Consider the following 13,172-nt stretch of genomic DNA (forward strand, 5'->3'; position numbering starts at 1 on the left):
CCAAGCCCTCACTTTCGTGTTGGCCCCCAGCGGCTTCCACTACACTCACAGATCTAAAGAGTACAATCCAGAGCTTGATTTTCCCAGGCAATTTCAGAAGGTAACACTCTGTACACGAAGCTTCTCTGTGGGCCTCCTTGTAGAGTCCTGGTCATGTCTTAGAAGCTTCTGGGGTATAGTGAGAAAGGCAAGCCTCTATGGGGAACCCCTATCACCCCTATAGGAGGAGAAGGGCCCCTTCCTCTGTGGCTTTTCCCTGCCCCTCTCCTCACATACACACTCATCTCACTGTCCCCTCAGCTGCTGCCTCTGCCTTCTCCATTCCCCCTTCCACTCCCCCCACACCAGTCCCTCACCTTCTGACAGGTGGGGAAGAGAAATCTGAGCTAAAAAGCCTCCCACCTAATTCATTACAATAAATTGGATGATATTGAAAAATGACTTGGGTCTGGCAGCATTTTCCTGAGTAAACCAGCTTCCTCTGGGCCAGCAGTTATTGGTGCTTAATAACTGTGTATTGAACTTATTGATGAATTAATTGTGGGAGAATCCTTGGTCTCCATAAGAGAAATGAAAGGGAGAGGCTGAAAGGGAAGCTTGTTCAGATTTCTCTTTTATAAAGACCTAAGATTCACAGATATAATTGTTTAAAGTTATCTAATCTTGGGGCCCCTGGGTGGCTCAGTCGGTTGGGCGTCCAACTTCCACTCAGGTCATGATCTCACAGTTCACAAATTCAAGCCCCGCATCAGGCTCTGTGCTGACAGCTCAGAGCCTGGAGCCTGCTTCAGATTCTGTGTCTTCCTCTCTCTCTCTGCTCCTCCCCTGCTCATTCTCTCTCTCGCTCTTGCTCTCTCAGAAATAAACATTAAAAAAAATTTTTTTAAGTTATCTAATCTCACAAGGCTAGTACTGAAGGGAGGGGAAAGTAGTCCCCTGACTCACTCACAAATCCTACTCCTGAAAGGCAAGTGCATTCACCTCTTGTAGGTGTTTCTTCTGGCATTTCCCTCCTCATTTCTGCATCACATGCTTCACTGCCATTTCATTGCCATTTCTGTTGACTTCCTACCATAGGATAAGATTCAGATCTGTCTTACACACACACACACACACACACACACACACACACACACACACACACATACATATCACATGCAACCCTTCCCCAACCCTCTCAGTGCAACTTTATTATAATTTTTGGTTGAATCATTTTGATGACATTGATGACTTCATAATTTGATGACATAATGAATTCAAAATCAGTGTTTATGTTAATATGCTCACCTATGTATTGTTACTAATTTATCCCTAAAACTCTCTGGCAGAACTCAAAAAGGCCTCTCATTAAGTTCAGACCCATTAGAAATCTCTCAATTTGGGTTTTGTTCCAATTATTTTCTTGGAGGCCACACCCCCCAGAGCTTTGTGTACTTCAGTTCCTGCTGCCCTGGTGTCATTCTCAGACTTCCTTTCACTGCCACCCTGTGATTCCCTCCACCTCTCTCTTCTGTTGAAGTCCCCATTTCTTTCTTTTTATCATATAATTCTTTTTAATGAAAAAAAAGTCCTTCAGTAGCTTTCTAGAAGAGAAGCTTAGGAAGTTAGTTTTTTGAGGCTACGCCCCACCTGAGTGTTAGTTTAGCTGGGTATAGAATTCTAGGTTGGAAATTATCTTCCTCTGAATTTCTGAGGCATTGCTCCATTATCATCTAGCTTCTAGTTAAGAAATCCAATACATTTTGATTCCTATTCTTTTGTATGTGACTTTCTAAAAACTTTGAGGATAATTTCTTTATCCATGGAAGTATAAAAATTTATAATTATAAGCCTTAATGTGGGTCTTTTTCATTTTTCATGCTGGAAACTCTCTAGACCTTTTCAATTCAGAGATCAGTGCTTTCCATTATTCCATTCTGGGAAATTTTTCTTGTATTATATTTCCCATTTAATTTAGGCACCTCCATTTTCTCTGTTCCACTGTCTGAAATCCTCTGTTAATTAGATGTCAGACCTCCTGGACTGATCCTCTAATTTTATTATATTTTGCCTACAGTTTCCTCCTTCAGTGCCTCCCCCACCCCTGCACTTCTCCCTCTCTCTTGTCCTACTTTGTGGGAAATTTATGCATTTTCCAGCTCTTCTACTAAAAATTTTTAAATTTCTGCCATCTTATTTTTAAATTTCAAGAAATCTTTACTTTTCTCTGGGATATTTCCTTTTATACCACTCTGCTCTTTCATAGATAAAAATAATTTCAAATAACTACCTACGGATACTCATTTTAATTATAACGGAGGTTTGTAATTCTCTTTTTAAAAGTTGTCTTTGCTCCCTGCATACTTCCTATTTCCTCTGTGTTCCTTTTGTGTATTTTCTGCTTAGGTCTTCACCTGTTATTTCATTTGAAATATCTGGTGATCCTCCACTACCTGTTCAGGTTTTCTGGTGAGCCTCAGAAAAGCTGTTAGGAAGCTTAAAGGTAGGGGGAGTTTCCAGGCTTGTTGACTGATGGGACCCTCAAATATCAATATCTGCATGTTTTTGCTTTTGAGCTTACCTGCATCCCTAGCAGGAATGGTAATCAGTCTAGTTGCTGAGCAGGCAGAGTGCACAGGATCCCTGTTTCTCATGGCACCTCCCTCAGTTGTGCTTGGTGTCCCTCTGTCCAAGCCTACGTGGGTCAGACTCTTCAAAAGTCAACTTCCAGGCTTCTGCCAGACTGGGGAAGTCACCTGGCTGTTTGAAGTGGGGGCAGAGGTCTGGGGTCTAATTCTATCTATTATAAACTTTTGAATAGCCTTCCTGTTCCTGCACACCTGCCCTTGGACCTTCAGATGTTCTTGGTGTCTTTGATTCCTGAGCTTTACTGAGGTTACCATCTTCCAGCATATCTTGGAAGACGTTTGTGTCCTGCATGGTCTCCACTTCCATTGCTTTTGTCTTTGCAGGCTCATACCTTTGCCCCTTTGCTTTCATGTTAGCAGGGTTGGGGAAAGAAATAGAAATAAAGTGTGTGTTTCCAGACCACTATGTTTAATTAGAGTGTCTGTTTTCCTCAGCACTTTATTGTCTGCCAGTGTCACAGTGCTTAGCACATTGTACTTTAGTTATCTGCTTTGTTGCCTCTCTCCCCAGTAGATTGGGAGGTCACAAATCGAGTCTCCCTCATACTTTTTTATCCATAATATCTAACACAGAGCCTGGTATACAACAGGCACTTAATAAATGTGTGCTGAATAATTGGGTGAGCAAATTGGCCTCAGTCTCCCTGTCTCTAAATTGGGGCTTTGGAAGCCACCATGTCCAGCTTCTTATGCTTTATGACTGGGAAGAAAGTCCCACTGAGGAAATGGGGTGGTCCCTGGACTACGGCCGCTGTGCCACTTCTAGGAGAGAGTGGCCTCAGGATTGCACTACCTATGTGTGTCTTCCCTCCTCTGTTTCAGGGAGCAGTGTGTGCCCAGCCCTGCCCACCAGGGACATTCGGCCAGAACTGCAGCCAGGACTGTCCTTGCCACCATGGAGGGCAGTGTGATCATGTGACTGGACGGTGCCACTGCACAGCTGGCTACATGGGGGACAGGTAAGAGGGGGGTTAGCTATTGTCCTTGCTGTTCATATTGCTCATTTTCCCAGCAGCCTTGCAGAGAGCGGCTGGGGTTCACCAGCCCACAGCATCCCTCTGTGAGCCTTCCTGCTCCTTTCTCAGAAAGCATTCTGAGTCCTCCTGCCAGGAAGACTCATCAACTCATCCTTCCTGGCCCTTGGCCCACTACACACACCACCCCGCCCCCAGCCCGGTGACCCAAGCCCTAAACTTGCACTGACTCACCCAGAGAAGGAAGTGAGCACCTACTAGCCACTCTCTGCTTTCTGCCTTACTGCAGGGAGACAATGGCACCAGTAATCCAAGGAAGCTGGGGGTGCAAACTAGTTAGTACATTTTGCATAATTTCTTCTAGAAGTAAATTTCTGTGCCTAATTTGAGTTCTGCCAAAAGGATACAGGCATAAGTTTGCGTTCTCTGAAGGCTAGTGGCCTGAGAGCAGACTGAACAAGGGCACCAGGGTCCAGGAATCACTCCAGCCCTGCAGAGCAGATAGCTCACAAAACACATAACTGAGGAATTACTGTATAAGTACATTTGCCATGGTAGGAAGAAGGATGCCATGATGATGGGCTTGGTGCTATGGAAGTGAGAGAAGCCACAGTCAGTGTGTTGGATGGTGAGTGAATTCAGAGCTGGAAGAGGACGTTTGCCCACAGGACCCAGGCCAAGTCTCAACTACATGTGTCTCTTCGAGCAGAGAGAGGGGTGGTAGAAAGGAGGCTCTCACACGCTTTTCCTGCTTCTGTGGGATCTGCGTTTTATCTCTGACCTTGGGTTTTGTTACTCTGCCCAGACAAGGTGAGGCAAGAGGAACGTTTGTTCACCATCCCTCTGCTTCTCCTGCCCAGATAACATCAGCAAGCAGGGATCGAGGCTGAGTCAACTAATTGATCTTTCTGGTTGTGACAATATAATTGGGCCCCTCCAACTGTGACTGGAGTCAGCCTCAAATTCTTGGCGATGTCCAGAAAAGCGATTTTCCATTTTTTGCTTTACATTTATGTGCTTCTAGCCCAAAGTCTTTTGAGCCAGATCTAATCTCTTTGTGAGCCAGTATCCATCCCTTTGATCTTCCCAGCCTTAGAACATGGGGTGCAGTATCTGGAAATCCTCTCTGACTTCTGTCAAAGATGGGGGTCTCTGGGGGAAGGTGCAGAGGGGATGGACTGAAGCACCGAGCCCAACTTCACATCCTCACCCTCTCCCCCAATAAGGAAATGCTCAGGATGAGCTACAAGGGTCAGGAGCTAGAAGACCCCAGAACCAGAACAGGACCCTTTGTTGCAGTCCACCTGCACATGAGAGGTAACACAGCTCACTTGTTGTTGGAGACAAGCAGGCCCAGACTTCCAGCTGGCTGGACGCAACACCAGTAGACCTTACATCACTGACGCTCTGGATTTTCCAAGATGTGCCCAACAGAAAAGTAATTCTAATCCCTCTTCTTGTTGGGGCAGCCCTCAATCCTGGGGCAGAGAGAAATCCCAAATCCTTGGGGTCTCCTGAGCAAGCTTCACCAATCAACTATAGAGAGTTCAGTGGGAGGGCCAGTAGCATTTGGGTTTCCCACCTAAACGGGCCACCTAGTGTTTAATATTTTGTAAAATTGCTTCCATTAATTTTGTAGGTGACAGCTGCATTAACCCTCCCCAAATCATTGCAAGCATATTAAAGTTGAGTGGGTGTAATAATGCAGGCCTCCCCGGATAGGCAGAATCCAGTGCAAATTAAACATGAAACGTAACGAGGGCTTTGCAGCTCATTTTGTAATTTAATTGAGCAATGGATCTGGTTGTTAATGGCAATATCAGACACATTAGATTGATATGTTGCAAAGGAAGGATGTTTAAGTAGAAAACTAATTCCTGCTGTGATTACCCTTCTGTTCCACAGGCCCCGTTATTAGCGTGCTTTGTGTAAAATTCATTAGCAGTCGTTGCTTGATCTCTAAATAAATAAGTTGTTTAAATTGTGAGTAAGAAAAAAAAAAGAGGCTGATTATGTAAATGGATTAGGTTGTCAATATTTCATTTCCAGATTCTTTTTCTGGGGCTGTGGAATAAGTCACTTCATAAATATGGCAGGGTAGGGGTGGTGCCCTTCACAAGGAGCTCACTGGCCAGGGCTCTGCCCACTCCTTCTGGATGGCAGGGAGCAGGAATGTTCCAGTGGAAGGGAGGAGGAGTCAGGAGAGTCTCCTCGCTTGGGTCTCTTGCCCTGACATCTGAGACATCTGAGGAGAACCAAACTGAGTGACATCTGGAAAAATCCATTCTGAGGCTGAACAGGGGCTGGCACTTTGGATAGTGAGTTTCCAGCTCTTCATTGCTTTGTGTCCTGCCCTTCTGCCTCAGTTTCCCTCTTTTCCTCCCCCATCCTACTACTATTTCTCCTTCCTGTCTTCCACCTTCTGTTTCTTCTTCACACAGCCTCTTCTTTCATCTCTCTTCTTCCCTCTCTTTTCTCCCTCTCTTTCTTCTCTCTTCCTCCCTCTCTTTCATTTCCAGATTCTTTTTCTGGACCTTCCCTACATGGGACCCCAGACTGGCCAAAATGCCACAAGACCTGCAGGGGAGCAGCGTCATCTTGGCCACCTGCAGGCTGCGTGAGCTTGGAACACACCTCACCTGTATGCGTCTCAGCCCCCTCAACTCCAAAGTGAGGGTGACGGGCATGCCTGCTGCTTTAGGGGCCTGTGGCCGGACTTTGGGGTGTGCACAGCTGGAAGTCCCCTCTGACCACATTCCAGGCTGTACCCATCATCATCCCCACTGCCCGTCCATTCTGTTCCATTCCTCCTTTTGTCACAGTAACTCTGTGAGGGGAGGATGGGTGGCATCTTCCTCAGGAAAGCCCGCAAAGTTAGACCTCCGTCACCTTCTTCCTTCTCCTGTCATCATGGGCTCAAGGAGACAAAGAAAAGAGAGACAGAGACCCCCTATGCCAAGACTGACATCTGGCACACCGGCCACTCTGGGCATGAGGCACTTGCCACCCAGTCCTACAGCATCACCGGGGCCCCTCCCCATCGTGATCAGTACCCAAGGTCGCCCAGACATGGTCTTTCCCTGCCCTGTTGTGGAGAACACTGGTTACAACTCACAACTCTCCAAGATCTAATAAAGAACTTAGGGCTGTATTTTTTATACCCCCCTCCCCACCATTATTGTGGAAGGCATAGGAAAACTGGAAAATGGTTGTCTAGATGACAATTAGAACATTTTAGAATTCCTCAAGTCTACTCCATGGTTAACGCTTTGGAATTTTTCCCTTGAAGCCTTTTCATATCAGAACATGAGGCAGAAGGTCGGATGGGCTCTGAGAACTTTAGAAAACAATATTAACGGGAAAATTAATAACTCACATTTCTTACTGAGCCCTTACCGTGCGTGGGGCACCTTTCTGAGGGTTTACACACATTACCTCATTTCATCCTCAAACAACCTGGGGAGCTTTTATTATCATCCCATTCTATGATGAGAAAGCAGATGCCAGAATCGACCTTCCAGCATCACAGAAGCAGACTGCCTCGTGGGTCATCCCAAATCCCAGAGGCCATTTCCTTTGTCTCTGGGATGCAGGAACCACCCACCTCTTTTACCCTCTGTGTCCCCAGGTGTACCCCTGACCTTGTCAGGATCGCAGTGACAGTGACTTTGCCTCCCTGGGGAATAGCCCTGGCCTGGGGTGGGGGGTGTCGGGCACTCTGCAGCAGGGGTCTCACTCTTCCACAGAGGATCCACACCCAGGGGCTGCAAGGCAATGATTTAAATAATGAAGGTTATTACTGGAAGCTCCAAGGAGCAGGCCAAACTATTGGACACAAAAGTCAAGACATGAAAGGGGCTCACTTTTCCTCCTTGGCTCACCAGCATCCCCAGTCCGAGGAGGATTAGTCCCTGGTGTGGGGGATTCTCCCATCTGGTGAAGGAGGATACCTCTTGTACTCAGGAAAATTCCACACTGGTGGAGGACACACGTTTCTAGTCTGACCAAGGGAGACTGTACATCTGCCCAAAAGATAAAATCGGAAACAGTGATTAGAAATGAAATGACCACGTTTCATCAAACCCAAGATGCCACCAATGATAAGATGCATCATTTTGTCGACGGCTAAGAATGAAAACACGGATAATTACCCTGTGACACGCCATCAGTTGTAAGACTGAACTGATGGCAGAGATGCTAAAACATAGCTTAAGAACATAAGGCTTATGGGACGCCTGGGTGGCTCAGTCGATTAAGCATCCAACTTCAACTCAGGTCATGATCTCCTGGTTTGTAGGTTTGAGCCCTGCATCGGACTCTGTGCTGACAGCCCGGAGCCTGGAGCCCGCTTTGGGTTCTGTGTGTGTGTGTCTCTCTCTCTCTCTCTGCCTCTCCCCTGCACATGCTTTGTCTCTGTGTCTCAACAATAAATACATGTTAAAAAAATTTTTTTTATTAAAAAAATACATAAGGTTTATTGTTTAATGGGTACAGACATTCCAGCTTGGGGAAGGTGAAAAGGTTCTGGAGCTGGATGGTGGAAACAGTTGCACAAAATGTGAATATACTTCATGCCACTGAGCCCTAAAAATGGTTAAAATGTTCAATTTTATGTTACATATATTTTACTGCAATCAAAAAAAGTGAAGTAAAACCCCATTTAAGGCCTCTAATCAATGAAATATGACCATACAAATTCCGTGCCGGGGGGACTGAGGGGACCAGGCACCAAGCGGGGACTTGCCTGCAGGTGCTTCCTGGAAGATGAGAAGGGAGGGAGGGATGCTGGGATCAGGTGCCACACCCCAGGCTCAGGCCTAGAGGCACAGGGTGTGTGCTGGGCGGATCTGGAAGGGCAGGTGGCGGGGCACAGCCTCAACCCCAGTCTCCTTCCCGCAGGTGCCAAGAGGAATGCCCGTTTGGGACCTTCGGCTTCCAGTGCTCACAGCGCTGTGACTGTCACAATGGAGGCCAGTGCTCGCCCACCACCGGCGCCTGCGAGTGTGATCCCGGCTACAAAGGCCCCCGCTGCCAGGAGCGGCTGTGCCCCGAGGGACTGTATGGCCTGGGCTGTGCCTTGCCCTGCCCCTGTGATGCTGACAACACCATCAGGTACGAGCTGGGGTCAGGTGAGCCGGGGGCTGGGTGGGCGGGTGAACACTGGTGGAGAGGGAGCTTCTCAGGGCACATGCCCCTGCTTGGTCACCTGGGTGGGGCATTGAAGAGCTCAGCTGACCACTTTGATGAAAAGGGGAAGCCAAAGCCACAGACAGCCAGGACCAGGACCCGGGTCACCTGCCTCTGTCTACCACACCCAGCTGCCAGCTTTGAAAATGGGCCCGCCTGAGACCCCACACACAGAAGTAAGGAGGGAGTTTGGTGACCCTCAGGGCAACAGCGTGGAGTGTGGCCACATGGTCCTGGGGTGCTAGGGTGGCTCAGCTCACGTGCCACAGGCTCTGGGGCCATTGTCCTTGAGAAATTTCCCCTCCGTGTGCTCCATGCCTAACTAAGCCATCCGCCAGCCCCTAGAGGTTCAGGGACAAGACTGCCAGGGCAGAAGCCAGGGCCTTGGAGCTCAGAGGATCAATACTGGAAGGGGCCTTAGAGATCAGTGTGGCTCTCCTAGGACCTGAAGAGGGCTGTCCCAGCAGGCCCTGGCTAGAGTGGAGGAGTAGGAGGGACAGAGGTCAGGGCCAGCCTCTCCCTGCGGTCTGTGTCCTTTCGGGTTTGAGGCCACCTCGAGTGAAGCTGGCACCAACGGCTGCTTCCAGGGAAGCCTGAATCTGGGAAGCAGAGAAGCCAGAGCCGCCCCGGGCCACCTCTTCCGTGTCTTCTTCACTTCCTGCTTCATGCACCAGCTGGCAGCACCCTCTGGTAATAAATGAGGCTGTCGGCCCCAGATAACACCTCCACAGCCCTCTATGTGGCTGCCTCTTATCTGGGTGGTGAAGGATGGGGGAGTCTCCCTTCTCTCCTCGGACCTGCAAGACAGCTCGGGAGGACTGCACGCTCGGGGCAATGGGTACCGCTGCTGTTTGCAGGCCAGACAGAGATGCCTCTTCTTTGCAGCCCAGTTGCTGGGACAGCCAGGACTTGGCCCCAGCCCCCTCTTCATTTCCAGCATTTGATTCTCCACAGATCACCCAAGAGCCTCTGGTCACTGCAAGCGGAGGCATCTTAGCAGACATTATGGCTTAGAGGGGATCTGTCCTCGGTCCTCAATCCCTGGAGCTGAGCGGCTGGGATGATGCTGCCTGCGAGGCAGAGGGCTGAGAAGACACCGTAGAGAGGGCCCTAGCAGACCTATATATGACCCGAGTCATTCACTCAGTCATTCATTCAGCAAACACTGAGAGCGTGCGGGGCTGGACCACAAGGAGGAAATCGAGTCCCTCAGCACCCGTCCAGCCCTCAGGAACTCAGGTCTGGAGCACTCACACACACTGAGCCCCTTCTACCATATGTCTTCCAATACGAGACAATACCAGTAGTGAGGCACAGCTCTGTTTTACGGACTACTAAGAAAGGAAAATGCTATCACCTGAACCATGACGTACCATTGATTGTATAGCTCGCCCAATATCTGAGAGGGGGGAATGCGGGGGAACGTGCATCTTGGAATCGGTAAGATTTATGTGGCTGGCCCCACTGGGTCCCAACACGTGCTCAAGTAACTGACCAGGGCTGTGCTTAGAAAGCGTCACAGGAAACTGCTCTGTTGGTCTGGAAAGTCTTGAGGAGGTGGCGTCCTTGCTGGGTCTGGAGGACAGGGTAAGAGCTCTGAGGCTCTAAAGATTCCATATGGCCGGTCAGGGGCCTGGACCTCTTGCACAGGTGGAACTGCACCAGGACCCCCCCTCACCCCAGCTGGAAGCCAAGGGAGGACCCTTTCGGGGACAGGAAGCAGGGCTGCTGCCGCTGAGGTCCAATGCAGGGAGAATCCTTGCCACAGAGATTCAACCAACCCCCAGATTAAAGAGCTATTGTTTTCCTCCTGTGCCTGAGCAGCCGTGCCCTGCATAATTTATTTTTCCTCTGAAGGAGTCCTCCATGCATTATTAATCTGGAAGGACTCCCTCTTCTCCGTCGCTAATCTCAGCCCATCCAATATTGATGATTGTTTGCTTTCCTGTCTTTAACACGTGTCATGTTTCAGGGATTGGGAGTCCATAGCGTTTCTTAGAACTGGGGGCTCCGGGCCGGGCTCCTCCGTGTCTGCATGGCGGCCTCCTTTCAGGCTGCTGTGTCACACGTGGCCCAGGCTCCTTGAGGGCGGTTATGACCTGGCTTGCCCAGCATTGCACGGTGCCTGGCACAGGGCAGACCCTCAGTAAGAAGAATCACTGAATTCAACTCAGCCAATGCCTCTAGGTGGTTCTGCCACTGGGCTGATGTCTGCCGTACTATTTTTTTTTTTTTAATTTTTTTTTTTTTCAACGTTTTTTAAATTTATTTTTGGGACAGAGAGAGACAGAGCATGAACGGGGGAGGGGCAGAGAGAGAGGGAGACACAGAATCGGAAACAGGCTCCAGGCTCCGAGCCATCAGCCCAGAGCCTGACGCGGGGCTCGAACTCACGGACCGGACCGCGAGATCGTGACCTGGCTGAAGTCGGACGCTTAACCGACTGCGCCACCCAGGCGCCCCTCTGCCGTACTATTTTTGTTCATGTTTCACCCCGCTCTTTTGGCACACTGGCCCAATAACTGAACCCACATACTCAACGTTTTCATTCAGTCTAACTCAGAGTTTCTCAACTTGGCCACTGTTGGCATTTAGGGCCGGATAATTCTTGGTTGTGGCGGCTGTTCTGTGCATCGTAGGGGGTTTAGCAGCATCCGTGGCCTCTACCCACTAGACCCCAGTGGCCACAACCCGCCCCCAAGTTCTGACAAGCAAAACTGTTTCCTGGATGGGGAATGTAGGGTACATTGCCCGTGGTTGAGAGCCTCTGGCCTGACTCAACTCTCTCAGGCTGTTTTTGACTTCATTTTCATGGCCACAGGGAACACCTCTCTTCCTCTGCATGGACACACGTCACTCCTCTCTTCCATGAGCTTTTGTCCCAATATAGAGCCTTCTCTTGGGATCCAAGAAAAGTAGAGGGAGAACTCTATGGCTTCTCATCTCGAGGGAGTTAAGTTATCCTGGGTGGGGTCTGGGACCCCTGAGTCCTGGCCTCAGGACATTTGCTCTGTCTGATCAAATGCCCTGCTATGTACACTTGTCCTCTCTAGGTCTCAGTTTCCCAGTCTGTCCATCACCTTTCATCAGCCCAGTGGGGGCAAAAGTTCTCTTGTGGTCTTTGAAGGTGAAGTGTCCCCCCAGCTCCCTGAGACATGGAGTGTGGGGTCCCCAGAAGCCTAGCCCCCAATTCCCCCTGGCTTCTGAGAGCTTATGGCAGAGCCCTGCCAAGAAGGCATGCAAGGCCTTGAGTATCTTCCCAGGGAGACAGAGTACTCTCGACCCCCAACCCTCCACATCTGGTCCCAGCCTCTCTCTGCCCGGTGCCCCTCTGGAGAGGCTGCTTCACAGAGGTTGAACCCATGTGCCCGAGGAGGGAAGAAGTGGCTGGTCAGACCCCCCACCGCTTCATTCTCTTTATAAATGCTGTGTAGCACGCACAAAGAAATGATCCTCCTTCATAAAAGAATAACCTTGAGAAAGAGAGTGCCTGTGTGTCAGGCCTCTGCCGTGTCCCCTCCACAACTGGATTGTCACAGACGAATTCCAGCAGCCATGATCATGTATTACCTTTGAAAGATTTTATTTAGCCAATAGATGCAGCATTGATAGAAATCTCAGAGCCACCAAAATAAAAACGACAGAAAAATCCACCTGGAAAAGATTCCTGTATTGTTCAGCTTTCGGCTCCTATTAATTTGTGATTAATCTATGTCTGGAGAAAATGGCATAAAGACAAGGGGAAGAAAAAAAAAAAAAACAGTGAACTGAGCCTGCCTAAACACCAATGTTTGTGACCTCTGCCTGAGCCTAACCAACAGTCACTTGTCCACCGTGTGACTGAGGGAATGGCTGTGCCACCACGAAGCATAGGGGAGCAGGGAACAGGGGACGCCTGGGAGAGATCAGATGTGAGGAAGGTGCCCAGTTCTCAGTCATAAATCACACAGCCAGCAGTCATTCCCCCCCAGCCCCTCTTTGTTTTTTTTTTTTTTTTAATTTATTTTTGAGACAGAGAGAGACAGAGCATGAGCAGGGGAGGGGCAGAGAGAGAGAGGGAGACACAGAATCTGAAGCAAGCTCCAGGCTCCGAGCTGTCAGCACAGAGCCCGACGCGGGGCTTGAACTCACAGACTGCGAGATCATGACCTGAGCTGAAGTCGGATGCTCAACCGACTGAGCCACCCAGGCGCCCCCCCCCCCAGCCCCTCTTGAAAGGTATTTGAGAGGTTTTATAATTAATGATAAGCAATCAAATTAAGAAACTAGAGATCATGGGTTTTTTACCTAGAATTTTAGGGACATGAAAGGAGGGAGAAAGAAGTGATTTCAGATGCAGTTTTGAGCTTTTCCGGTGCTCTGAGTGAAAAGTAAAATTGACACC

At 49.1% G+C, this 13,172-nt stretch overlaps 1 protein-coding gene across 13 annotated transcripts in view; it reads left to right on the top strand.

Moving 5' to 3' along the window:
- The window catches only part of MEGF11 (multiple EGF like domains 11), a 358,279-nt gene that overhangs the window by 283,905 nt on the left and 61,202 nt on the right, over positions 1-13,172 (top strand). For all 13 annotated transcript variants that reach the window (XR_009264051.1, XM_058737313.1, XM_058737317.1 and 10 more), the window contains exons 8-9: positions 3,450-3,586; positions 8,501-8,713. Coding sequence is in view for 12 of the 13 variants with exons in the window: in XM_058737313.1 (XP_058593296.1) it covers positions 3,450-3,586; positions 8,501-8,713 (350 nt within the window). In the remaining variant the exon portion in view is untranslated. The remainder of the gene's footprint in view (positions 1-3,449; positions 3,587-8,500; positions 8,714-13,172) is intronic.

This window comes from Neofelis nebulosa, chromosome 7 (assembly GCF_028018385.1).
Source record: "Neofelis nebulosa isolate mNeoNeb1 chromosome 7, mNeoNeb1.pri, whole genome shotgun sequence".
In the NCBI taxonomy this organism is placed as follows: Eukaryota; Metazoa; Chordata; class Mammalia; order Carnivora; family Felidae; genus Neofelis; species Neofelis nebulosa.